Genomic DNA, 24,202 nt, shown 5'->3' with positions numbered 1-24,202 from the left:
CGTGGGGGCAGCTAGGGAAGGAAGCTGGAAAGGTTTGGGCCCATGCTGCCTGCGTGAGGTGGATACCAGGGCTGTGGCTCTGGGAGCACCAGCTCCCTCCCAGGAACCAACTTTACACAAAAAGCAGTGGCAATGGAGGTTGGTGGGGAGATGAGATTCAGACTCCTCGGCTGGAAAACACTGATGACATTTCCTGACCCTCAGTAGAACTCCAGAGGAGCAGTTCCCCAGGCCCAACAAAGATGTGGTGTCTGGACTCTTTCTATACCATAGAAAGCGTCTGCGCAATGTTCTTAGTTTGTATGCGAGGGGGGGGGGAAGGCACATAAAGGGAAGGTAACTTGTCCAATTTGTCAGTAGCAATCCACTGAATACAAGTGTTAAAACGGCAGCGGACGAGGTGACAGTCTCAAAGTCGAGATCTGGGTCTTATACCAGATCTTAAGTGGCTCTGGACAAAATCCCTTCCCTTTTCTGGCACTTAACTTCCCTGGTTTGCAAAACTCGGATTAGGCTGACTCGTACTCTTTTATTCTAGTAGAGGAGTCACAACATCCTAGGAAAGGGTGCTGAAAATGCAAAAGTATTTGTAGGTCATTGGATTTCGCAGGAGACAGTCTCCTCACCCAAGGATGCTTCCGTTGCCACAGCAACTGACTAGCTGGCGTGGTCCCCGGGGTCCCGCTGAGGAAGCTGGGAAGAAGCCTGCCCTTACCAAGATGGTGGCGCCCACAGGGCAAGGGGCGGGGTTGAGCGTTGTCGGTGTGTCCAGATCTTTTCCCTGTTTCCGCTTTCTCATGCTAACGGCGAACTTCCGTTAATCCTCGTTGTCTTTCCTGGTTCTGGGAGCTCCGGGAGCTCGGGAGGGGAGGATTGCCTGCAGGTATTGGAGCAAATACCAAGAGGGGTAAGTCGCGACTTCCACGTCCCGCCGGAAGTGACGTGACAGTCGCGGCCGCCGACAGGTGGAACGGCAGGTGGGTTCAGGTGCCAGCCTGGCCCGGACCCGCCTGTGGGACCAACGCTTCCAGTGAGGGATTGAGGTAGCTTCCCAGGGCCTGGAGACCCGTGGGGACGGGGTCTGGGATTCGAACCCAGCGTCCTGTCCTGGGATCCCCTCCTGTACTAGTAAGAATCACCTACCCACCGCGGGGGACTCCTCACACCGTCCAGAGAGGAGAGAGAGGGCCGGGATCGCGGGGTTTGGGGTTGGCATTCTAGGCACTTCAGTGCCCTAAGCCCTATGCTCCTTTCTCTCCCATATCCAGTTCTCTCTTACCCTGCTGAGGTGGGCCGTTAGCCAGCTCACCTCAACTCTCGGAACCATGTTTGCAGACTTGGATTATGACATCGAAGAGGATAAACTGTGAGTATTTTGTTTCCCCAAGTCCCAAAAGTGCAGGCGCCCCAGGCCCCTCATATCTCCTTACTTCCCACTTGCACCGACCTTTGCTTCTCAGCGGTGGATAAGGGCTTGTACTGTAGCAGAATGGTCCCCTCACCATCGGTAGGGGGCTGTGGACGCATTAACAGACAATTACAATTCAGGGCCGTATAGGCCCTAATGGAAGATGACCTGGCTACAAGGAGAGCAGAGCAAGTGGAGCCGGAGTGTTCAAGGAAGGCTCCACAGAGGGGATGGCAGTTGGGCTAGGTTTGAGAGGATGAATAGGAGTATCATGAGCTTACTACCCCTTCCTCCCAGTGTAGACAGTTAGTGGGACAGAAGATCAAAAATTAAGTTAGTCTCCTTATTAGATTGTATCCGCCCTCAGAGCAAGGGCTGGGTCTGTGCCTTTTTGTGTCCTTTTCACTTTGTAAGGTGCTCAACGTCAGTGGGTTGCTAGCAAATATTTGTTGAATGAAAAAATGAATAACTGAGAATGTTTACCACAAATCATAATCAAGTGCTAAGAGATGTAACTGAGTAGAGCAATTGAGAGATGGATGATGAGTAGTTTAACAGGGGAAAGCTTCTCAGAGGAAGTGACCATAATGTTCCATATGTACCTGAGAAGGTGACAAGTCTGAGTCAAACCTCAGAGATAGAATAAAGCAAAGGGAAAGGGGACTTATTTTTATGGAGTGCTTGCTATGGGCTGAGCAGCTGTTAAGTGCCTTCTGTGCACTTTCTTACAAGCACTTTGATCAAGTAGCCATTTCATCCATAGTATTCTAACAGATGAGAAAACTGAAATGCAGAAAGGTTAGCTTACCAAAGTCTATAACTGGTTAGTGGCAGAGCTGGGATGTGATCCCACATCTGCATGATTCCCAACAGCTGTGCACATTCCTGCACAAAATGCTGTCCCTTTGGCCAAGTGTGAAAGAAAAGGCTGTGCAGCATTTGGAGCTTCTTGGGGTTTTAGAAGGCCTGTTCTCTTCCCTGTCCCCTCTAGTCATCCTTCCTCTGGGAGACTCAGCTTCATGTGCTTCTCTTTCTAGTGGAATCCCTACTGTGCCTGGGAAGGTGACCCTGCAGAAGGATGCCCAAAACCTGATTGGGATCAGCATTGGAGGAGGGGCCCAGTACTGTCCCTGCCTCTATATCGTCCAGGTATTGGGTGCTTTGGGGGTGGGGGGAAGTCCTACTTGGGCATGACAAAGGCAGGTTCCTTCTACCCTGCAGAGTGGGTGCCTTCTCATTCTTGAGGTCTGACCTGCTAAGAGAGGTCCTCCTGACCACCCCTCTCAGTAGTTCTGCCCTTGTTTTCCCCTGTTGTTTCAGTGTGTTCTTCTCTTTCTCAGCACTTAGCACCATCTGTAATTGTGGGTTTGCTCTTTAGTTCTATATCTAGCCGCTTTTCCAGACTCTCTGTACTATGAGGGTAGGGTCCCAGATTGCTTTTCATGGCTGTCAGCACCTAGTAGGTTGCCTGACATAGGGTGGACCTTCAATGAAAATGTCTTTAGTAAATCAATAAAACTATCAGCCTTTGGTACTAGCACACGTGACGTGTAGTGGAAAGACTAAAAGTCTATGAAAGAGCGTTGGCCTGAATTCAAATGCAAGCTTCCCTGCTTATTAGCAAGTGACCTAATCTCCCCAGTTTCCTCACCTGAAAGGTGAGGATATAAAATATATAAAGATGAGCATCTTTGAGTTGTTGTGAAGATTAAATAAAGTAACACAACGCCTGACACGTAATGCATGCCCACTAAATAGTAGCTGCGGCGATTTTCATGGCAGTGGCTCACTCACATGACCTGCCAGTGGTAATGAACAGTTGCATGATCCCTTGTAGAGGAAGCTGCCTGGTGATACTCTGTCAGCTGTGACTCAGACGCGGGGACAGGCAGTGCTCTTCCTGTAGTTTTAGAAGGAAGCTTGCCACCTTGGACATAAACTTGACCTGGATTCTACTCTGTTGTAACCTGTTCTGACAGCTAAGTAGCCATTGATGGCAGATGGGAGAGTATGGTCTCTGAGGAACTTGCAGAGGAGTCATTTCTAGGCCTTGAGGATGAAGATTCCTGGGACCTAATCTTGCTGGCTCAGGGTGTTGCTTTCATGAGGGATTTGGCCTCTTCCAGCCCAGGAGGTATTAGGGAGGCCTCCTTGCCCTGTGCCTGCTTAGCCTCTCTTCCAAAACCACTGTTTTCTTTCACCCCATCTTCACAACATAGTTATTTTATAATTTTTGTCTAAATCAGTATCAGTCTGCTTGGAGCAGCATTGTCAGAAAATTATTACAGAAGTGACTTTGGAAGAATAAATGCTTGGGATGGGTGTGTGAGATTTGGTACATTTGATGTTAGAAAAGGCGAGTCTCATCAGTTCGCATTTACTTTCTGCCCTCCACCCCCCCCCCCCAGGTATGTGGGGCCCTGTATTTCTGTCTGTTCAGGCATCTCTACCCTGCCCTTTGGCACCACTTGAGCGAAAGAGGATAGAGGCCAGGACGGAGCCGGGTGCTGGTTGGGGTGCTGGTTGGGCTGTCTTCTGCCAGGGGTCTTCTCGGTTTTCCCCTTTCTGACCCACCCTGCCCTCCTTATGTACCCCCAGGTGTTTGACAATACCCCGGCAGCCCTGGACGGCACTGTGGCAGCTGGTGATGAGATCACTGGTGTCAATGGCAGGTCAATCAAAGGAAGAACAAAGGTGGAGGTTGCGAAGATGATTCAGGAAGTGAAGGTAAGGGCTGCCATGAGCGTGGGGCCCTGAATCAGGAAAGCCACCTCAGAGGCCCAGGCAGGCCTGGAAGGGAGGTGGCCTCTCACTACCCCTCCTCCAAGCTCAGTCTGGGTCACACTCTGGCCTGCATTCATTCGGTTAATACTAATTATGCTCCAGGGCCGTGCTGGGCCTTGGCAAGAGAGTGGGTACCAGGAACTAAAGGTCCCTGTCCTCGAGCTCCCAGGGGAATGATCAGACTCAGACCCGAGCTTCAGGGAGAGCCAGAATGTCCCCAGTCAGGGACGGAGCTGACACTAGAAGTCCAGGGTGAACTCACCTGGTCACAGACACCCAGTAGATACTAGCTGAGCCAGGTGGGTCTGGGAGGGACAAGAGGGAAAGAGGAGTTTCCCTTGCTCATCCTGTAGGAACTTTCATTCCAGTGGGTCCTCCTGGGCTCACAGAACCCCAGGGACCCCTCTTGGCTCTGGGGCAGCTCCAGGTCCAGCTGCTGGTCTCCTGTTCCTCAGACCGCAGTCAGAGCTGCCTGTTTCCTGCTCTACTCTCATCCCCCCACCCCTGCCCCATCAGCTGCTCCAGACCATGGTCTCCTGAATGGCAGGGTGTGTCCTGACCCCTCACAGAAGCAAGTATGCAGCTTTTTTGCCATTTCCTAGAGATTTGCTGCTAGTAACTCTTAGGAAACTAACACAGTGAAGGAGTCCCAAAACCGTAGGATGATTTAAAAGTTTGAGAGTCAAGGGTTCCAACCATGAATTGAGATGGACAGTGTTTTATAGCTCCTTGGCCCCTTCATCCAAACCCTTCCTCCTTCCCCCTCCAGCATCCATGTCTGAAGGACCCGGGACCAACATGCCTTCCAGTCCCTCTTTCTTGCCTTAGCCCAGGAGCAGGGCCTTCTCCCCTCATTCCGTTCTACCCCACCACTCTCACTCCCCCTCCCTTAGGGTGGAGAGTCCAATGCTATCCTTTCTCCTACTCCAGCCCCTTAGCCAAGGGAAAGGTGGGGGCGGGCTGAGGCTCAGGGCTCCGTTGTACAAAAGGAAGTGACAAGGTTCATTCAGAGCCCAGACACCACTCTACCTGGTCTGGTTGAACTGTCCTGGCATTACCTGTTGGGCTGAGGAGCTCATTGTGGAGAGTGGTGGGCGGTGTTGCATTCTGGTTCAGAATTGGGTCCTCCCCTCACCCCCCCGCCATTGCTCCTCACCAAGACCTTCCTTGTCCTACCTTGTGCCAACCCCCTGTGTTCCCGTGGGGACAAGACCTCCTTGTGTGTGTCTCCCAGTTCTCATGTGCAGATATCCAGAGGGAGGAAGGGATTTGCCTGTGGTCACCCAACTGGACCAGCACCCAGAGTTGACCTGGGACAGGGCTCCCTCGCTTCCCCTCAGAGGCCAGGCCATCTGCAGCAGCCCCAGCATGTGTACTGCCCCCTGAGGGAGCCTGTCGTATCCACCCCTGGTTCTGACCACATCGGCTCAGTTTGGTTTCTTTTCAGGGCTCAGTTTTGAAATCTTGTTTTGTATTTGAATGCATTCAGTCCCAAGTTGAAAGGTCTTAGGACTGCAAGGACAAGAGTGAGCATGGAGGCCTCACGTGGTCAGGGAAGGCATCCTGGGGGAAGTCCGCACCTCTCTTGCAGTCACTAGAACTGGCTGTGTCACTCCCTATTTGCATAGGTCTCAGTGGCTGGCCTCGCCCTGGGGCTGGGGCCCCAGCTCTGCTCTTTGGCATTCCAGCACCAGGCACAGAGAAAGTACTCGGACACGTTGAATGAATGGAGGGACACAGAGGATGGGACTGATTTAGAGTGCAAGAGAAGAGCCCTGGTCAGATAGCTTAGTTGGTTGGAGCGTTGTCCCAGAACACAGAAGTTGCCAGTTCGATTCTCTGGTCAAGGCACGGCTTAATGTTCCTGTCTCTCTAAAAAAAATGCGCAGGAGAAGATATTCTGTGTCTTCTGTGAAGGGAAAATGAGGTAGCAAAGGTTTGGAGTATGGTGTGGGGGAGGGCAGGGCACCTGATCCGGCTGGAGCACAGGACGTAGGACTACCAGGCTGTGAGCTCTGTGACAGCAGGGACCATGTCTGTTTTTGTCCCACTGATTACCTAGGGCCTGGCACAGAGAGGGAGGGGACCTGGGAGCAGACCAGTCACAGTGCAGGGCCTGTAACAGGTCTTAGCCTGGTAGGGCTGAATTCAGGATTCTCTCACGACCACAGATTCTGGGGCAAACAGGCTTCCCCAGGAAAGGGGCTTGGGGCCTAGGAGACTCCTTCTCAACTCTGCCTGTCTTGCTTTCCCAGGGGGAGGTGACTATCCACTACAACAAGCTGCAGGCAGACCCCAAGCAGGGCATGTCCCTGGACATCGGTAAGCCGGGCCAGGACTGCGGTGTCCAGTGGCCCCAGCCCCGGCCCCTGCCCCTGGGCTGCTTCTTCAGGGTAATACATTGATAGTGCTTTCTGACTTTTCTAACCAAGCTGACCTATGAGGCCGGAGAGGCCACCTCCTCTGGGACCTTGCTGCCCTACTGTCCTTTGCAGGCCAACTGCTCAGCTACCACAGCCCAAGTGTTCACCCTTCCAACAGGGAGGGCACCCACCCTGGCCTGGTACTCAGGCCCACCACACACCTCCTCTCCCCACACCCCTTGGCCTCTTGTCCCACCCAGCTTCTCCCAGGAAAGCTCAGGGTCTGCACTGGACCTCAGGCCAGCTCCTCTGCCCAGCGCGCCCCAGAACAAGGTGCCTTCTGCTATCGGGGCTGGTTCTATAGACACTTCCAGACTCAAGGCCTGGACAGCAGCAGAGGTCCTCTGGACCAGCCACCTCCCCACAGATCAGGACCTGAGACCCCTGGAGGGCTCTGTGAACACACACTCATCTCCAGATTCTGGTTCAGCGCTCTCTTCCTGTCTCCATGGTCAGAGCCACCTCCTGGTTTTTAGAGAAAGGGGCCAAGAGCAGATTGCATCTGTCCTGTGGTCCAGCCTCTAAAACCCTTTGTTCCCACTCTAGTCCCCTCCCAAGGACTAAGTATGCAACCACGTGTACAATAACTGAACCTGGGGCCCAAGGTCAGCTGTATTGATGGTCCCTCTACTCCCCTCGGGAGACCTCAGTCGGATGAAGAAGAGAGGAGGGGAAGAGGCGTTCTCTGGTTTCCCGGCAGCCAGTGTCAAGCCTGTGGCATCGGCTCTCAGTGGTGGCCAGCAGTCGCCCGGAGTGCTAGACCCTTGGCTAAGCCCTTCACATAGTTGTCTCCCTCCAGGCTCTCGCCCCTCCCTGCTGTAGAGCGTGAAGAGGGCAAGGCCCAGAACCCACACTGGGACCCGTCCCACTCAGTCACCCCACCTCAGCCCTTCTGCCCTGATGTGGTCCCCAGTGCACCGTGCTGGGGGGAGGGATGGCCAGCTGCACACTCCCCTCACTGAGCCCCTTCTCACCTGTCCCAGTGCTGAAGAAGATGAAGCACCTGCTGGTGGAAAATATGAGCTCGGGGACCGCCGATGCCCTGGGCCTGAGCCGGGCCATCTTGTGCAATGGTGAGTCCCTTCCCCTCCCAGCGCTAGCCTGGGGTCCAAGGCCCAGGCTTCCCAGGGAGGGCCACCATGGCTGCTCACCAAGCCATTGTCGGTCCCTCTGGCTGGCCCTGGCCTCTACCCATGGGCTCATAGTGTCACCTCTGTTATCCCCAGAGGCTTCTCCAGCTCCCAGAGGGAGGGCCTCCACAGTGGTCAGCTGATCCCTCTTGCAGCCAGTGTCCCCACCTCTAGGCAAGGAGCACAGGCACAGGTCACAGATGAGGAGACAGGCTGGCAGTGGGGAGGTGCCTCCCTGGTACCCTCGCCACTGCCCCTGCTGCTCCCACATAGCTGGGCCTCGGCCCCTGCCCCAGTGCTGCCACACCCCTCATCTCACCCCCTGCTCTGGGACACCACTGCTCCTGCACTGCCTGTCTGCGTCCTGGCCCTCCTCCAGGAGGTGGCGCTGCTGCCCAGGTTGGAGGTGGCTCTGTGAGCTCTGGAGGGAGAGGGCCTTGTACACACACTGCACACCCACGCATGCTTATGCACACACACTCTTCCTACAGAGTGGCCAGTGAAGCACTTGGCCTGCTCCCACCATCATCAGCCTGAGTTTATAAACAGCAGCAGCTCTGCTATACGTGGGGGGTAGATATAAATACCTATATAAATTGTAGGCTCAGCTGGGCACCCTGGGCTCCATTGGCTGGGACTTGGGGGTGGGATCTGAGCTTGTTCCAAATGGTGTTCAAAAGTGGAGGCTGCTATTTTCAGCGTCTTGGTGTCTATAAATCCCTGTTACTGTAGTTACCATGTGTTGAGATGAAATTAGAACTGGTTGTTGTGTTTTTCCCCCAAACCTTGCAATTTCCCCAGCCTTAAATAGGTTTTCTAAAATTGAAGCTATCATGATGTCCCATGACCCAGCTAAAAACAACAGCACGGCGCTTACGTGGCTCCCTCCCTGCCAGGCTGGTCAGGTGCCAGAGTTCTAGGGAACCGGGGTCCGGAGGCCAGCTGGTGGTCCAAGTCTCATGAAGACCCCTGAGGTGCCCCCTTTCCTCCCCCTCAAACCCGAGCCTTCCTCCCAGACAGCCCATTGCACAGCAGCCTTCCCTGCCTAGAGAGAGGCCCGGACTCAGCCTCTGCTGCTCCCCCCACCCCGGGTCAGCACAGGAGACGGGGCAGAGGGCCCCCAGCTCAGACAGCCTGAGCTATGTGCCTTTCATCAGTTGCTTTACCTCTCTGTCCTGTTTGTTTGTTTGTTTGTTTGTTTAATGAGGCAAGTAGTCCCTGCCCCAAAGTCTCCTAAGGAAAAAGTGCTGAGAGGTGTGGAGGTGTTGATTGGTTCTGGTTCATGCACAGTAACTCAGGAAGGCCAGGCCCTGCCTGGGGGTTGGCTGGGCTAGGAAGCCACCAACACAGGCCGAGGTGCGCCCAGTGGGGAGGTAGATGCCTACCTCACCCCTGTCAGTGGGTGGGGTGGCACCCCCTGCTGGAGGAGACCCTACCCAGTACAGCTTCTCACGGCCCTGGCCTTGAGCTCATCCGGTAGCCCTTGCCCCTTCCCTCTTTGATTTGAAGGCCAGCCTCAGCCCTGGCGATCCACTTGCCCCATTTCCACCCCATGGGGTAAAGCGGCTGTCCCCACCCTCACCTTACAGCCTTTACTTACCGGCCACTGTCTGGCTCCTCTGCTAAACTGTGAGCCTTGAGGGCATAAGTGGGTCATTCCTGGAGCCTAACGTGGTGTCTGCACACAGTAGGTGCTTGATAAACACCTGTTAAGCAAATGAAGATGGTCACCAAGGCCCCATCCGATGCAGCTCTTCCTCAGAGCCCTTCCGAATTGTCTCCCCTCCCTGAATTGTCTCCCCTCTGAGCAGCATGTTTGCTTCTCTGTGCTGGGAGTCGCGCTGAGCCCGCACTACACTGTCCCTACAGCTCAGTGCTCCCACTTGTCCCTGACTGCCTCCCTCCTTAGCAGTGTGGGGGACACTGGCTGCTAGGCAGGCCGGGGGCAGCCACCCAGAGGCTTGGCTTTGGAAGTAACCCATCTGCCCCTTTGATGTGCCATAGCCTTCTGGGTTGGGGGCTCGTCTTAGGAGTGTTTGGGTGGGCAGCTCAGCCTCTCATCTGGGTGTCCTGCACTGTTTACAAAACACCTCTGAGCCCACTGACTGAGGTGGGCAGTCCCCCTCCTTGGACCCCATTCTGTGAGGATCCTGCTTGTCCCCTGGGGTCCATCCTGCCCTCTCAAGCTGGCTTGGGCCACCTGGCGCCCTCACCCCATGGCTTGCCGAAACCGACTGACCAGCCCTTCTCTCTCATCCCCACAGACGGGCTCGTCAAGAGGCTGGAGGAGCTGGAGCGGACTGCTGAGCTCTATAAAGGTGGGCGGCCCAGCCCCGCTACAGCCCTGTGGGGCCAGCACTGGCTGTGTTCTGTGGTGGGCCATTGAGGCCTGCTCCAAAGATGGTGGCAGTGGGGGCAGGAACACCAGCTTACAAAATTCTAGAATTCTTTATAAAAGGTCTTAAGACATACCTTTTTTAATTATAAGAATTCTTTGTAAAAGGTCTTAAGACATACCTTTTTTGATTATAAAAGTACTATATAACCCATAAAAATTCAAATAAGAGCGTATATCCCCAGAATGGCACACTCCCTGGAGATAAAGCCCGTAAGTGGCCAGTCTACTTTCTGCCCCTGCAAAGTTCTGGCTTCCCTGTCTGGTGGGGGCTCCTCATGGCTGTGGCTGGAGCTGGGCCTGCAACCCTGGGCTAGTGGAGCTGTGGGGAAAGGCCATGAACCCAGGAACAGTGCAGGCCTCGGGTAGGGTAGAGGGTCGGAGGCCATGTCCTGGGCCAGTGTGGTCCCCTTACCCCTTGGTGTGTTCTCTTACAGGGATGATAGAACACACCAAGAACCTCCTACGGGCCTTTTATGAGCTGTCGCAGACGCACCGGGGTAAGAAAACCTCTAAAGTTGCTGCGTGACCCCAGCAAACCTGCCCCTCTTTGGGCCCAGCATCCCCATTCAGTGAGGGGTGACTGAGCTGCTCCCTTGGGTCCTCATGCTGTGCTCAGGCGGACACCACAGCCTGTCCCCTCGGGCCAGCTTTGGGCTGGGCATGTTCTGTGCTGGAGGGCAGCAGTGCTGGGGCCTGGTGGGGAGCGTCCCGAGCAGCTGGTCTTTGGGCCCTGTCGTCGTCTGAGTCCCATCCTGTCTGTCTGCATGGCCACTTCCACTTATTCATGGTCTCAGTTCCTCCAGTGCTTTAGTTGGACAGGGCAGCTCTGATTAACCCCATTTCGCATTTGGGGAAGTGAAGCCCAGGCAGAGGAAATGGCCACACAGTCCCTAAGGGGCAGAGCTGGCTGTAGGACCCAGGTGTCCAGACCCCATACAAGTGCTTTGCCCTCTGACAATACTACCTCCTCCAGTCCCAGTCCAGCCTTCCCCCGTGGTCTGGGCACTCCGGGGAATGAGGGCAGCTCCCTGAGGGTATAGGCCAAGCTTCTTTAGCAGTGTGGACCAGCTCCTTCCAGGTATAAACCCACCTTCTTTTGGGTGTGTGCCCAGCCCCATCCTGTCCTTAGGGGTACAGACCAGCTCCCTTGGGGATAGAGACACATCTCTCCTGGGGTGCAGATGTGGGCCTCCAGCCTGCCATACCCCTGCCCTGCTTCTCCTCCACAAATCCCTGGCTTTGCCGTTAAGGACCAGGTAGGGGCAGCCTTCAGGGAAAACTTGTCATGCAGCCTTTGGGGATGTGTTCTCTGTGATTGGCGTGCGGGAGCCCCAGCCAGCTGCGAGCGAGGCTTTTGTGAAGTTTGCCGATGCCCACCGCAGCATTGAGAAGTTCGGCATCCGGCTGCTGAAAACTGTCAAGCCGGTAGGTCGTGGAGCACCCGTGTGTCAGCATGTGAGGGTAGAGGGGGACAGTGTGTCATGCAGAAGAGGTCCTGTATGGAGTCGGGACTCCTTGGCCTCGGCCTTGACCTCTAGGTAGTTTGAGGCCCTTGCTCCACCACTGAGTCTCAGCTCACCCTGGGCCTGGCCTGTCTTCTCATCCTTGAAAAAGACAAGATGTCTGGGAGCACCCGTTGGCTCTGACATTCTGAGTCCACAAGAAGATTGATGCCTCAGTGCCATTCCTTGTCACCCTGGCCAGCCTGACCCCCGCCTGCGGGATCTAAGTATCCGCCCCTTTCCCCTTCCAGATGCTGACAGATCTGAACACGTACCTCAATAAAGCCATCCCAGACACTCGCCTCACCATCAAGAAGTACCTGGACGTGAAGTTCGAGTACCTAGTGAGTGGGCTGCGGCCTCTGGGGAGGATGGTCTGGCCTGCCAGGGGAGAGCCGCTGGAGATGGGCCCGCTTCTGCCAGCCATGTGCTGGCAAGCAGGACAGAGCTGGAACCTGTCCCGTCTGACCGAGATCGTGGAACTGAAGTCTGAGGAGGTGCTGGGGACTTAGGCCGTTCCTCAGCTGCTCAGAGCCTCGGGAAGCCTGGGAGCCTGGGTGGGCAGAGCTCTTGCGCTGGACCTCTGATCCCTTGAGATTTTTTGGTCACCTGTTATAACGGGTTAGACTAGGTCAGTGGTTATAAAGTGGGTACCAAGCGATGTTAACAGGTTTTATGTTTAAATGATAATTCTGCGGTCCGAAGGAGTGGAGGGAAAAGGCTGCACTGAGCAAGCCAGGGCTCCTCTGCCGCAGGGCTGCTCAGAGCCCGCGACCGGTCCGAATGCCGCACGAGGCTATAGGCCTCCTCGAGCTCCTTTGATCGTGGAACCCCTTTTCCCAGAGCGTCTCCTGGGACCTGTTTGGTAAATGATGGGCTGCCTCTCAGGCCCTTCCCACCGTCCCAGATGAGTGCCCTCCTCTGTCTTCTGCCACCGGGGCCACCTCAAGCCAGGGCCAGGCTGAGTGAGGTGTTCGCCCCTTGTGCTCCAAGCTCTGCGGCCAGCTGCCCAGCAGGAGCTTGGAGGGGCCAAGGAGGCGCTGTGCTCCCCTTGGTGGCTGAGACACAATGTGGCAGTGGCCAGCTGGGGACATCGGGGTGGACAGCCAGGAGCTGCAGCCACTCTGACAGCTTGGTTTTACCTGTTCCCACAGTCGTATTGCCTGAAGGTGAAGGAGATGGATGACGAGGAGTACAGCTGCATTGTGAGTGTCATGGGGAGGGCGACAGCCCAGGGATCTGAAAGGCCTGGGGTATTCCCCTTCGCCTACCTGCCCTGCAGAGCCCCAAGAATATCCTTGGTCCGCCAGGGACACCAGGTGGGCCAAGCCAACCTGGAAGGGCTGGGGGGCTTGGCCAGGCTCTTGTTCCTGGAGATTTGGGGGCCGCACTTGTGGCCCCTCTGGCCAACCACCGTTGTGCCCACTCCCAGGACGGCTGTCCCCCACCCCCAGACTTTGTGAGGTTCTTGCAGGAAAAATCTGACTTTCCCCTCACTCCTAAGGCCATTTTTATTTTCTTTTAATTTGTAATATTTTTGATACCAGGATCCGTCTTATGACTAAATGTTCATTTACTTAATGTGGCAAGGGTTTGGATTTTTCTTTTTCTGGTTTTTTTTTTTTTTTCATTTTTCCGAAGCTGGAAATGGGGAGGCAGTCAGACAGACTCCCACATGTGCCCGACCAGGATCCACCCAGCACGCCCACCAGGGGCAATGCTCTGCCCATCTGGGGCATCGCTCTGTTGCATCCAGAGCCATCCTAGTGCCTGAGGCAGAGGCCACAGAGCCATCCTCAGCGCCCGGGCCAACCTTGCTCGAATGGAGCCTTGGCTGCAGGAGGGGAAGAGAGAGATAGAGAGGAAGGAGAGGGGAAGGGGTGGAGAAGCAGATGGGCGCTTCTCCTGTGTGCCCTGGCCGGGAATCGAACCCGGGACTCTTGCACGCCAGGCCGACACTCTACCACTGAGCCAACCGGCCAGGGCCTTTCTGTTTGTTTTTTTACAAAACTATAAGTACTTCTACCAATCCTTGGCATCTCAGAAGTGAGGGACCCTGGTAGCTTTGAAAGTGTGAACCTTCCTTCCCCCTGCTGCATCCTCCCAGAGCAGACTGCCTAACCCACCAGCGCCCCTGATGTGCTTCACCCCTGCCCCAGGCCCTCGGGGAGCCCCTGTACCGCGTGAGCACAGGCAACTATGAGTACCGCCTGATCCTGCGCTGCCGCCAGGAGGCCCGCGCCCGCTTCTCCCAGATGCGCAAGGACGTGCTGGAGAAGATAGAGCTGCTGGACCAGAAGCATGGTGAGGGGCTTGGGTGGGCATCGGGGACCCGAGGGTCACGTACTGCCTCAGTCTATATGCTATCCTTGGTATGGTGGGGTAGATATTATCTTCTTCCCGTTTTAGAGTTGGGAAAACTGAGGCCCAGAAGGGAAAAGTACTTACTTGAGGTCCCAGGGCCAGGCCACACCATGCAGTGCTTTGAGTCAGACCCAAGACAGAGGCCTGGCAGGAGCTCACCCACCTCCCTGGAGCTGGGACTGGGTGGAACTGGACTTCTGGGGGTGCATTTCACAACCCACCCAGCCTGGCAGGGCTCCTCTGTCCCTCAGCCGGGAGCTAGAGTCCTGTGTAGGACTGGGCAGGCCTTGCGTTGCCCCTCCCAGGGCACAAGGGTCCAGGGAGGTGCACACTGGGAAGCCCAGGGCAGGGAGGCGGGCCCAGGCAGGCTTGGAGGGCCCACTTCATGAGGAAGGCAGCCAGGCCCACTGGTGCCTCCGCCCACTCTCCTGCCCCAGTCCAGGACATCGTGTTCCAGCTGCAGCGCTTCGTGTCCACCATGTCCAAGTACTACAACGACTGCTACGCCGTGCTGCGGGACGCTGACGTCTTCCCCATTGAGGTGGACCTGGCTCACACCACGCTGGCCTATGGCCTCAGCCAGGACGAATTCACTGACGGAGAGGACGAGGATGAAGATGAGGACATGGCAGCCAGGGAGCCTTCCAAGGATGCACGAGGGGCTGCCGGGCCCCTGGACAAGGGTGGAAGCTGGTGTGACTCCTGATTGTGCCCATGGGGTGCAGATCTGGGGGGTAGGGTGAGTGGGAGCCTGATAGCATGGGAGCGGGGGCTGGGCTGCCGCGCAACAGGGTGGCACATAAAGGCCTGCTGGCTAGGGGTGCCTGCCTCCCTGCTCCTCTGTCCTGGCACAGCGAAACTAGGCTCCTGCCCAGGAAAGGCTCTGGGGCCGTGACCTTGGGCCTGGACACTGGGTCCTCTCCCTTCCTACCCTGCCGCCCCGGCCAGAAGCAGAGCTTGGTCTCTGGACCTGCCCTAAGGAGAGGGCAGAAAGGAAGAGAGTTGGTGGTGGCAGGGAGTCCAGGACCCATTCCTCGTGGGCACCTCCATTGGAGTGAGGGGCCAGGGTGGACAGCCGAGGCTGATGCCAGTGTCTGATGGACACTCTCACCTCACCCCAGGCTGCCCCCCGACAGTCCACACTCACACCTCGGCGGCCTTTATTTATTTTACTCCCCACGCTCAGCCACTGCCCGGGAAGGGCTGGGCGCTGGGCCTGTACTGAATAAACACCCCAATGGAGCTGGGCTTTGTGCAGTGGCCTCAGACCTGCCTCTCCCCTCGACCCTCCTCTCCTGCCTCCCTGGTCACGAGGATGGTGGGCAATAGGGTAACAGCCATTCCCTTCACACATCACTATTTTTCATCCTCACGGCTGCTCTGCTGATGAGCACTGCTGTCCCCGTGCACAGATGAGACACTGAGGCTCAGAGAAGTGTTTTGCTCAAGCCCACAGAGTGGGATTTGAAAGCAGATCTGTCAGCTCCAAAAGACGACCTTTCCCCCTGCCTCCTGGGCTGTCTGCTTTGTGGAACCCTTTCCATCCACCCTCCTCTTGGTTCTTCAGGACTTCTGGCCATGAACTAAATAAACCTTTATTTGGGGGTGGGCAGGACAGATACCGAGTCAGGAAGACCCAAGACCCCAAACAGCTAGAATGTTAAGGGTGCCTCTGCCACTCCAGATGCAGGCTGTGGGAGGAGCCTAGAGGGGAACATCACACAGTCCTCCATGTCCTGGCAGAGTGGGAGAAATACGGTGACCATGTGTTCTGCCTTACCTATACGCTCCAGTCCCACCTGTTGCCCCAGTGTAGGTACTAATAGTGGCCCTGCTCACTTCCAAAGTGCCCCTCGTTGGATAATGAATTACATGGGTGGAATTCTTAATGGGATTGTCAGGCAGGGTTGGGAGCATGGAGGGAGGGATGGGCTGTTACCAGGATCTTGTGAGTCCCTTAGCGTGGTCAGAACACACTACCTTTGAAGGGGCAGCCTTCAAAGGAGGCCACGTGCCAGACTGAAACTGGTAGCCTGGATTCCAGTCATAGCCTCTGTGGCTGTGGACTACTCCCTAATTTCCCTGTGCCTCAGTTTCCCTATCTTTCAGTATGGCTAATAATGGTATCTTTTATTGGGTTGTTGGAGGATTAAATGTTGTAAAGGGCTTGGAACAGTGCCTGGCATGGAGTCGGCACTCTGAGTGTTTGTTAAAATAAGATGTAGTCACTGTTTCAGTGGCTCGGGGGAAACCACAGACTTGGGGTGTGTCAGCCAGGCATCTGTGAGGGCTCCCATGCCTTCCTGGCGTGTGGCTGGGAAATGAGGCCAGCCAGCAGGGAGGGGTCCCCGGTGGGATGGGCTCTGCTGAGGAGCAAGGCTGGACAGAGAGGCCTGTGGTCTTCTACCGGGGTCTGGTCACTACACTCAAATTGGAGGGAGGGAAGCAAAGAAAGGGGCATCTACTTTGTGGGAGGGAAGTAAGTACAGTGAGGGACTCGATTCCTGAGTCTCCCAGGCAGGGTGAGTGAGATCTGGAGCTCCCAGCACTGGATCAAAGTACAAGAGGTCAGAAGTCAAAGTGCGAGAGATGAGACATCCCTGGGACTCCCCATGAAGGAAGTAGGTGCCAGGGGCAGCTCTCAGAGCCATGTTGGTATCCACAGGGACATGTGTCCAGGGCAGAGGCCCCAGGACACCAGAGTTTATGTTCTAGAGAGAGATTTCCCCTCAGGAAGGCAAGGGGACAGACACACCTTGCAGAAGGCAGCAGGGCCGGTGCTGGCCGCATGCTCCAGGACGGAACAGGATGGAGTCATTTACGGAGGACCTCCAGTGGGCAAGAGGAGCCTGAGCCTCGGGGCCAGGATTCAAGCCCTGTCCTTGACTGCTCTTTGTCTCATGGTTCTGGGTACCACCCTGCCAGCAGCCCCATCTCCAGTGGCAGGTGCTGCGAATGGGTGGAGCTGGTGGGAGCCCAGGGCCAGGCTCACCCCCAGCCCTAGTACCTCAGTCTGGGGATACCCCCATCTCTGCCACTTTGTCTCCCAGCACCTGCCAGGTCAGGGGATCCTGGGAGAGCCTCTCCAACTCCCTCCTACCCATCCCCTCTCTAGGTCAAAGCCGCAGTGGAGGCGCAGGAACAGAACCTTCTATCTTTCAGCTGAGCTTTATGAACTTGAGCGTCACAGTGCTCAGGCCCTGTCTGGATACAGCTGCTTCACTGAGTGGGGACAGGGCCTAGCCACGGCACACTGGGAAGATAAGGGAGGAAGCTTCCCACCTGGGCCCCAGGAGTGACCACCCTGGAGCAGCCTCCAGTGTGCCAGACCCTCTTGGGGAAGCAGGGGCTCTGAGAGAGGAAGCCCTATGTCTGAAGTCGCCAGCCACCCCACCTGTGCCCCCATGCTACAGAGACTCCAGGGCCAGCTCTGGCTCTGGCTCTCCCTCTCCATCTCCCTCGGGTTCGGCAGGCCCAGCACCAGGGCTTGACACGTCCAGGTCCTTAAGGCCATCTGGCTCCTCAGTGGGCAGGGGCTCAGAGTCCCCTTCAGCGTCAGCGTCCTCACTGCCACTGGCTCCGCCCTGGGTGCCTGGGCTGGGCGGGGCATCTTGAGAACGCCGTAGGCAACAGTTGGTAGCAACAGCCATGAAGACCCCGGCCAGGACCACCTCAGAGCCAGCCAGGTAGAAGATGATCTCATAGTTCTTCAGTGCGTCCACCAGGCGGCCTGGGGTGGGGAAATGGGAGGTAAGGGCACACGGGGGATGCATCCTTCACCCCCACCCTGAGTCCTCAGGGAAAGGCCAGTGCCCTCAATTTGGTGAGGCTCTTCCGTAAGACACACATACCCCAGTCTTTATTCCCATTTTACAGATATAAAACCGCACATAGGCTCTGCCATTTGAGAACTTAAAAATGTCACTTCAGTTCCCTGGACCTCAATTTTTAAGTGACTTGGAGCCTTTGGTAAGGCAGCACTTTACAATTTACAAGGCACCCCCTCCACCCGCAGAGTCACATCACGCATGTGCCCTGTGAGTTGTCCAGCGAGGGAGACAGGGTGGGAGTCGGGAAGGAAGGGCCACTGGGCTTAGCCCCACTCCTGGGGGCCACCAACTTTTTGCTCTTCTCCCCTAATCTTTAGGGGCCTGTCTCAGCTCTGCCATATCCCCTACCTGTAGGCCTCCTCCTGCCCCTCCAGGAGGCCCCGGGACCCCACACAGCTCATTAGCTCCATTGGGATAGCATTTGTGGGTTCATCAACCTATTTCCTGCTCAGTCTTTTCCAAGTTTTCTATCCCAGGCACATATTGTTGTCATTGCAAATACTTTCCCCTACAGTATGGTTTCTCCACGTGCTCCTCCCTCTCTCGGGGGCATTCTTGTGGTTGTCCATGCCAGGTTGTGACCCCTCAGTCTGCATCTGTGTGGTCTTAGGGAAGTGTCCCAGTGACCCCTGAGCTGGCTCCCCCCTGAGCTCCTCTGAGCAGTACTCCACAAAACTTGTCTTCCTGGTCCCTGTCCCACTCACACACAGCACACATGCCTTCTCTGCCTATTAGATCTACCCCAGGGTTACACAAGAAAATGAAAGATGGGTCCCTGAGCCTCTGGGGAAGGGGGTTGGTCTTGTGGCCTTTGGAGATGAGCTTGGGGGCCTCCCACAGCTGGGTGCAGGGGCTTTGTGGTTCCCACTGGGTCAGATGAGATGACCAAGCTTGATGAGGGTGGTCAGCTAGACCAGCCCTGGAAGGATGGGCAGCTCACTCCATCTCAGGTGCAGACTAGGTTCTAGTAAAGGTGACCTCCCCCTGCCATTGCTCCATCCCGCAGATGACCTCAGTTCCTTCCTGCTCACTGGCAGGCTTCCTGCCATTTCAAGGGTCATCTGACAATCCAAGAAGATCCTAATGTCCCCACCACACCTTTCCAGTCCTAGCTCCTGCCCTACTTCTGTGAGAACACTGTCCACCAAACAAACATACCCTGTGAGGCTGCCTTCATGCCAGTGCCTGCAGGAAGCCCTCCCAGACCACCCCCATCAGGATGATTTCCTAAGAGGTGATGAGTGCAGAGAGCGCAGCAGGCAGTGTGCACAGGGAAAGAACCTAGCGCACCTCCTTCTCCACGTGAGGACACTGAGCACCCCCACTCCGCTCCTGGCCCCAGGCTGGTTCCCCAAAGACACTGTCCCTATTCCAGCCACTCTTAGAGGTTGGGGGAGACTAAAGCACTCAGATGAAGTGTTTCAAAGGTGTGGGCATATAGCACTGGGCAGGACTCCTCTCTAATTCTGGGACTGCAACTTGTACTAGGCCTCTGTGCCTCAGTATTCCCATCTGCAAAAGGAGAATAAGCATTTGTACTTTGTGCCTTCTGCTGGAGATGAACCTGTGTGCCAGCAGCTATCTATCCATGTTGGGTTCTTCCTGGCACATTTCCTGTATCTTCCGTGCCTACCCAGAGCGGATGATACCGTCTTGGGGGAGGGGCTAACTGGCCATGTGAAGGGGAGTTCATTTCACCCCACCAAGCTGCCTCCTCTGAGGGGTCATGTCTATAAGTTCCACTTTACAGGACAAGGGCTTCCCTCGGGCTCAGGGGCACTAGGCCGCGCCACCCCCTCCTGCAGGGCGCACCGGCAGAAGGCGGTCCGATGAGCACAGCCACGGCCTCGATGAGCAGCACCAGGCCTAGCGCACTGGGGAAGCGGTGAGCACCCACGGCCGCCATGAGCACCTCGAACTGCAGCGCGCCCACCATGCCGTAGGACAGGCCGAATGCTACGCAGAAGGCGACGAGGGCGCCGTAGGAGCGCGCACGCGCGCTACTCAAGTCCGTGAGCCCGTTGGCCAGCAGGGCCAAGCTGAAGAGGTAGGCGACGTGCGGCCGGAGGCGCGCTAGGCCGGCGAGGGCGCCGCACGCTGGCCGTGCCACGATGTCTACGAAGCCCACGATGGAGAGAAGGAAGGCGGCGTCCCCGTCGGGCACGCCCGCGTCCTTGGCGTAGTTCACCAGCAGGATGGCGGGCACGAAGAGTCCTAGCGCCATCAGGAACTTGGTGACTGCGTAGACCACGAAGACGCGGTCGGCGCACACGCTCACGTCCAGCAGGCGTCGGCGGGATTGGCCGCCAGGGGGCGCCTCGCTCAGGCTCAGCCCCTCGCGGTCCGCCTCCGCCTCCCCCGGAGCATCGCCCGCGCTGTATCTGCGAGGCCGAGGGCCCGGCCGCGGCCCCGGCGGCGGCCTCATGACTGCGCCGCAAGCGCAGCAGTGCAGCAGGAGGCCGCCGAGCAGCAGGAAACCCCCGCGCCAGCCGAAGCGCTCGAGCAGCTGCTGGCCGAGTGGCGAGAGCGCCGACAGGAACACAGGGCTGCCCGCCGCCGCCAGCCCGTTAGCCAGAGGCCTCCGCCGATCGAAGTATAGCCCCAGCATGATGAGTGACGGCTGGAAGTTGAGGGCCAGGCCCAGGCCTGCGGGTGAGGTGGCGCTGTGCCAGGATCCCCAGGCGGCCTCCACCCCGTAGCAGGAGCGGAGGTGGCCCCATTGGGGCGGACAGAGCCCCGGAGAACTGAGCAGAGGGACTTGGAGGACAGCTCCTCATGGGGAAACTGAGGACAAGAGTTCTTGCAGCAAGACTCCCACTCCCCACCCACAGCCCCGCAGCAGAGGAAGGCAGCCGGCGCCCTCACCTGTCAGCACCCCAGCTGTAAGGTAGAGCTCCAGGAGGCGTGTGGCGAAGGATGCTAGGACCATGCCCGCTGAGGCCAACAGACCGCCCACCAGCATCACCGGGCGACAGCCAAAGCGGGTCACGAGGATGCTGGACACTGGACCTGTTGGCAGGGCAGAGTCACCACGGGCTGGTCCAGTCTCTTCTCCGGTGGTCACGCTCTAGGCTTTGCACCTCCCAGCCCTGGAAGACGTCTCAAAGGGATAAGGTCACCCCTGGTTCAGGACCCCAGAAAGGGCGGTGTCTGGCTAAGGTCACACAGCTTGGCTGGGACAAACCAAGGAGACAGTGCCTTGCTGGCTTCTCAGCGGGAGGGACCTGCCCTGGCCCAGAGCCCTCCATCCCCACCCCTTCTGAGAACACGGGAACCCAAATCAGAAGGGGCAGCCCCCACTCCCCCCCTTTTTTTTTTTTTTTTGCATTTTTTCCGAAGCTGGAAACGGGGAGGCAGTCAGACTCCCGCATGCGCCCGACCGGGATCCACCCGGCACGCCCACCAGGGGGCGATGCTCTGCCCATCCGGGGCGCCCGCTGCATCCAGAGCCACTCCAGCGCCTGAGGCAGAGGCCACAGAGCCATCCCCAGCGCCCGGGCCATCCCCTGCTCCAATGGAGCCCCGGCTGCGGCTGCGGGAGGGGAAGAGAGAGACAGAGAGGAAGGAGAGGGGGAGGGGCGGAGAAGCAGATGGGCGCCTCTCCTGTGTGCCCTGGCCGGGAATCGAACCCGGGACTCTTGCACGCCAGGCCGATGCTCCACCACTGAGCCAACCGGTCAGGGCCCCACTCCCTTTTTTTTTTATTTTATTTTATTTTATTTTATTTTATTTATTCATTTTTTTTTTAGAGAGGAGAGAGAGACAGAGAGGGAGAGAGAGGAGAGAGAGGCAGAGAGAGAAGGGGGAGGAGCTAAGCATCAACTCCCATACGTGCCTTGACCAGGCAAGCCCAGGGTTTCGAACCGGCGACCTCAGCATTTCCAGGTCGACGCTTTATCCACTGCGCCACCACAGGTCAGGCCCCACTCCCTTTTTTTACGTCCACAGCCAGGAACCCTAGCGTGGGTGCCTTGCTCCCTGTCCCCCCTTCCCACTTCTCACCCCCACACCCACGCTGCTTGGCCAGGATAACTCCAGCACCTTCCCCGTCTCCACAGGTGGTTAGGGCTTGGGGGAGCAGAAATCTCATTTAGATCTCAGTTTCTCCACCTTTAACATAACAGGTGGAGTTTATTTGCAGGAATGGTGTGTCCCTGCTGCTGGCCAAGCTTGCCAGGGCAGCCAGCTGGATGCTGGCCCCACCTCTGCGGCTGCTCCCTTCCTGTCCTGTCCTCTCCTCTCTCTGGTGCAAGTGTGTCCACAGGAATAAAGGGGTTTCCGTGCCTGTCCAGACAGGCCCCGTGGATGCTCAGGGGATTGAGCAATTCCTTGCCCCTAATCCCAACCCTCGAGTTCTTGGAGGGGGCGCTGACCAGTGCCATAGAGCATGGCGAGCATGATGGAGGACACCCAGGCCGTGTCACTGTAGCCTGCACCGAATTCGTGCATGAGTGCGCGGAAGAAGACGCTCACAGCCTTGGGGAAGCCATACGCGAAACCGGTGACCACGAAGCAGGCACCCAGCACCACCCAGCCCCAGCCGCCGTCTGGGGGGCTCGTGTCCCGCCGGGGGCTGCCGGCGCCCATCTCCACTGACCCTGCTGGAGAAAAAGGAGACAAGAGGAGCAGCGAGAGTCTGTAACCTAGACAAGGAATGGGCATGGAGACCAGTGTGGGGAAACTGAGGCACAGGCCTATCCACATGAGCCCTGCTCAGGGAATGAAGCCAGAAGGGGAAACAGTGGTAAGACCTCACCCCAAATCCACTCAAGGGGCACGTGAAGGATGAGGGGAGGATAGCAGAGGCATGCCCACCTGAGTCTTGACTTCAGGAAGGCTTCCTCTGGAGGGCACACCTTGCTTTTCAGAACCTAGTGGTGGCAGAAGAGGAGTGCTGGTGAGTGGGAGAGAGCCTGGCACCCAGTGTGTGCCAGGAGGTGTGGGTGGAGACCACCAGTGTCCCCACTGGGCCTGTTTGAGGGTGTCTGGACAAAGGAACAAACGGGGAGGGAAGAGACCAGGCGCTTTCAGCAAAACGGGTGCAGCTTATTTTCCTCCTTGTCCTTGTATTTTGAGCCTTTTTCTCAATGGTCAGGATTGACTACTGTCATTAGAATTTGAAGGCGGGGGAAATGAGAACATGTTTGTAACAGAACATTAGCCTTGTCTCAGAAGCCAAGGGAGCTGAGTTCCAGTTCATCCCGGCTTAGCCATGGATCTGCTCTGGGACTTGGTCGGGCCCCCTCGCCTCGCTGAACATTAGTTCCCCCACCTGTAAGACGAGAGATTGATCACTGCAGGCCGCAGGGAATCTTGGGGTGGGGGTTGGAGCTCTGGCTCCCACTGGGCAGGTGGGAACCTTCGAGGGAGCGCCAGGAGAGAGATCTTCTGCCTTCTAAACCCCTAACAGCTTCCCCACTTCCTGCGCACACAGAAACAAGCTCTGAAACCTCACCCTCCTGGATCCCAGTCCAGGGGTTCACAAAGCAGCCCCGTGCACCCTCAGAATGGGTGAGGAGGTGAGCCTCAGAAGTAAGATGGACCAGCCTACAACTGGGCAGGGGCCTCCCTCCCTCCTGCATCCCCTCCTAGCCTGGGGTCTCCCTCTGGCACTGGGCAATGGCAAGGGACCTGTGAGTATCTGAGACTCTGCCCCTTCCCTGCCAGGACCGGGTCTGGCTTTTCCTGCCTGTTATCCCATGATAAAGGGACAAGATGGTGGTCCCTGGCAGCCTTGTCCCACACTCACCAGAGCCGGCCTGTGGGTCTGGGGGTCCAGCCTTACATCCGAAGCCTGCGGGGTGGGGCTGCCCACAGGCTCCCCTGTGCCGCCTCGCCTGCTGAGGGATGCAGCTGCAGACTCCCAGGCTTGCCTGCAGGTCAGCTACTGGCCTGGCTCTCACCCCGACAGCTCTTCCCCAGGCCTGGGGCTTAGAGCGTCCCCCCACCCCATGTCCCTAAGAGGCTTTTGCCTGGGAGGGGAGAAGGGGCAGGGCAGAGACCAAGCTTGGGGCCCCGGCTGCCCAAGGAGAGCTAGACAAATAAGGAGGTCCTTCTAGCTCTGGGGCCTCAGGAGGACACACAGAGCCCTGCCTGGGGGGTACTAGTGGTGCTGGGGGCGCAGCCCTGCCCTAGAGAGACCCCACGAGGCCCTCATCACAGTTCCTTGTCTGCCTCCCACCTCCAGGCCACATTCCAGGAAGGGCCTCTGTGGCTTTCCCTTGGATAAGGCTAATCCAGGAGAGCCTGGGACTGAGGGGCAGGGAGGGCCGGAACAAAGGGTGCTGTGTCCCAGGCCACTTACTGATAGACCTTGGCCACTGCCACCCCTCCTCCTCTGGAAAGGCAACTATTTCCTGGGGG

At 57.1% G+C, this 24,202-nt stretch overlaps 2 protein-coding genes across 8 annotated transcripts; one reads left to right on the top strand and one right to left on the bottom strand.

The window, feature by feature from the left end:
* The first annotated feature begins 737 nt into the window (after positions 1-737).
* On the top strand, positions 738-15,256 carry PICK1 (protein interacting with PRKCA 1). Of its 5 annotated transcripts, none has more exons than XM_066258488.1 (13): positions 738-883; positions 1,269-1,366; positions 2,446-2,557; positions 4,007-4,135; positions 6,448-6,514; positions 7,599-7,688; positions 10,010-10,063; positions 10,578-10,640; positions 11,435-11,568; positions 11,897-11,989; positions 12,800-12,850; positions 13,805-13,949; positions 14,447-15,256. In XM_066258488.1, the coding sequence occupies exons 2-13, from the start codon at positions 1,326-1,328 to the stop codon at positions 14,713-14,715; spliced, it is 1,248 nt and encodes a 415-aa protein (XP_066114585.1). In that variant the 5' UTR covers positions 738-883; positions 1,269-1,325; the 3' UTR covers positions 14,716-15,256. The 5 variants fall into 5 exon arrangements, with proteins under 5 accessions (XP_066114585.1, XP_066114575.1, XP_066114566.1 ...); XM_066258478.1 differs by having other exon boundaries at positions 738-907; XM_066258469.1 differs by lacking the exon at positions 738-883 and adding an exon at positions 923-1,043.
* Positions 15,257-17,158: 1,902 nt separating this feature from the next.
* On the bottom strand, positions 17,159-23,751 carry SLC16A8 (solute carrier family 16 member 8). Of its 3 annotated transcripts, none has more exons than XM_066258402.1 (7): positions 23,589-23,751; positions 23,112-23,261; positions 22,655-22,710; positions 22,213-22,440; positions 20,705-20,848; positions 19,652-20,485; positions 17,159-17,739 (listed from the first exon to the last, which is right to left on the bottom strand). In XM_066258402.1, the coding sequence occupies exons 4-7, from the start codon at positions 22,424-22,426 to the stop codon at positions 17,417-17,419; spliced, it is 1,515 nt and encodes a 504-aa protein (XP_066114499.1). In that variant the 5' UTR covers positions 22,427-22,440; positions 22,655-22,710; positions 23,112-23,261; positions 23,589-23,751; the 3' UTR covers positions 17,159-17,416. The 3 variants fall into 3 exon arrangements, with proteins under 3 accessions (XP_066114499.1, XP_066114516.1, XP_066114506.1); XM_066258419.1 differs by having other exon boundaries at positions 22,213-22,437; XM_066258409.1 differs by lacking the exon at positions 23,112-23,261.
* Between the last annotated feature and the right edge of the window lie 451 nt (positions 23,752-24,202).

Source organism: Saccopteryx bilineata, chromosome 1, assembly GCF_036850765.1.
Source record: "Saccopteryx bilineata isolate mSacBil1 chromosome 1, mSacBil1_pri_phased_curated, whole genome shotgun sequence".
Taxonomy (NCBI): Eukaryota; Metazoa; Chordata; class Mammalia; order Chiroptera; family Emballonuridae; genus Saccopteryx; species Saccopteryx bilineata.
Note: the sequence above shows the minus strand (reverse complement) of the source record. Positions and strands in the feature narration are given on the sequence as shown.

What these genes read in the sequence shown, in the direction of transcription:
- PICK1 (XM_066258488.1), top strand. Translation starts at nt 1,326, where the DNA reads ATGTTTGCAGACTTGGATTATGACATCGAAGAGGATAAACT. An exon ending in GACTGCTGAGCTCTATAAAG is followed by an intron (nt 10,064 to 10,577) that starts GTGGGCGGCCCA and finishes GTTCTCTTACAG; the next exon opens with GGATGATAGAACACACCAAG. An exon ending in TGCTGAAAACTGTCAAGCCG is followed by an intron (nt 11,569 to 11,896) that starts GTAGGTCGTGGA and finishes TTCCCCTTCCAG; the next exon opens with ATGCTGACAGATCTGAACAC.
- SLC16A8 (XM_066258402.1), bottom strand. Translation starts at nt 22,426, where the DNA reads ATGGGCGCCGGCAGCCCCCGGCGGGACACGAGCCCCCCAGACGGCGGC. An exon ending in TACAGCTGGGGTGCTGACAG is followed by an intron (nt 20,486 to 20,704) that starts GTGAGGGCGCCG and finishes CCTCACCCGCAG; the next exon opens with GCCTGGGCCTGGCCCTCAAC. An exon ending in CATCGGACCGCCTTCTGCCG is followed by an intron (nt 17,740 to 19,651) that starts GTGCGCCCTGCA and finishes TCCCCACCCCAG; the next exon opens with GCCGCCTGGTGGACGCACTG.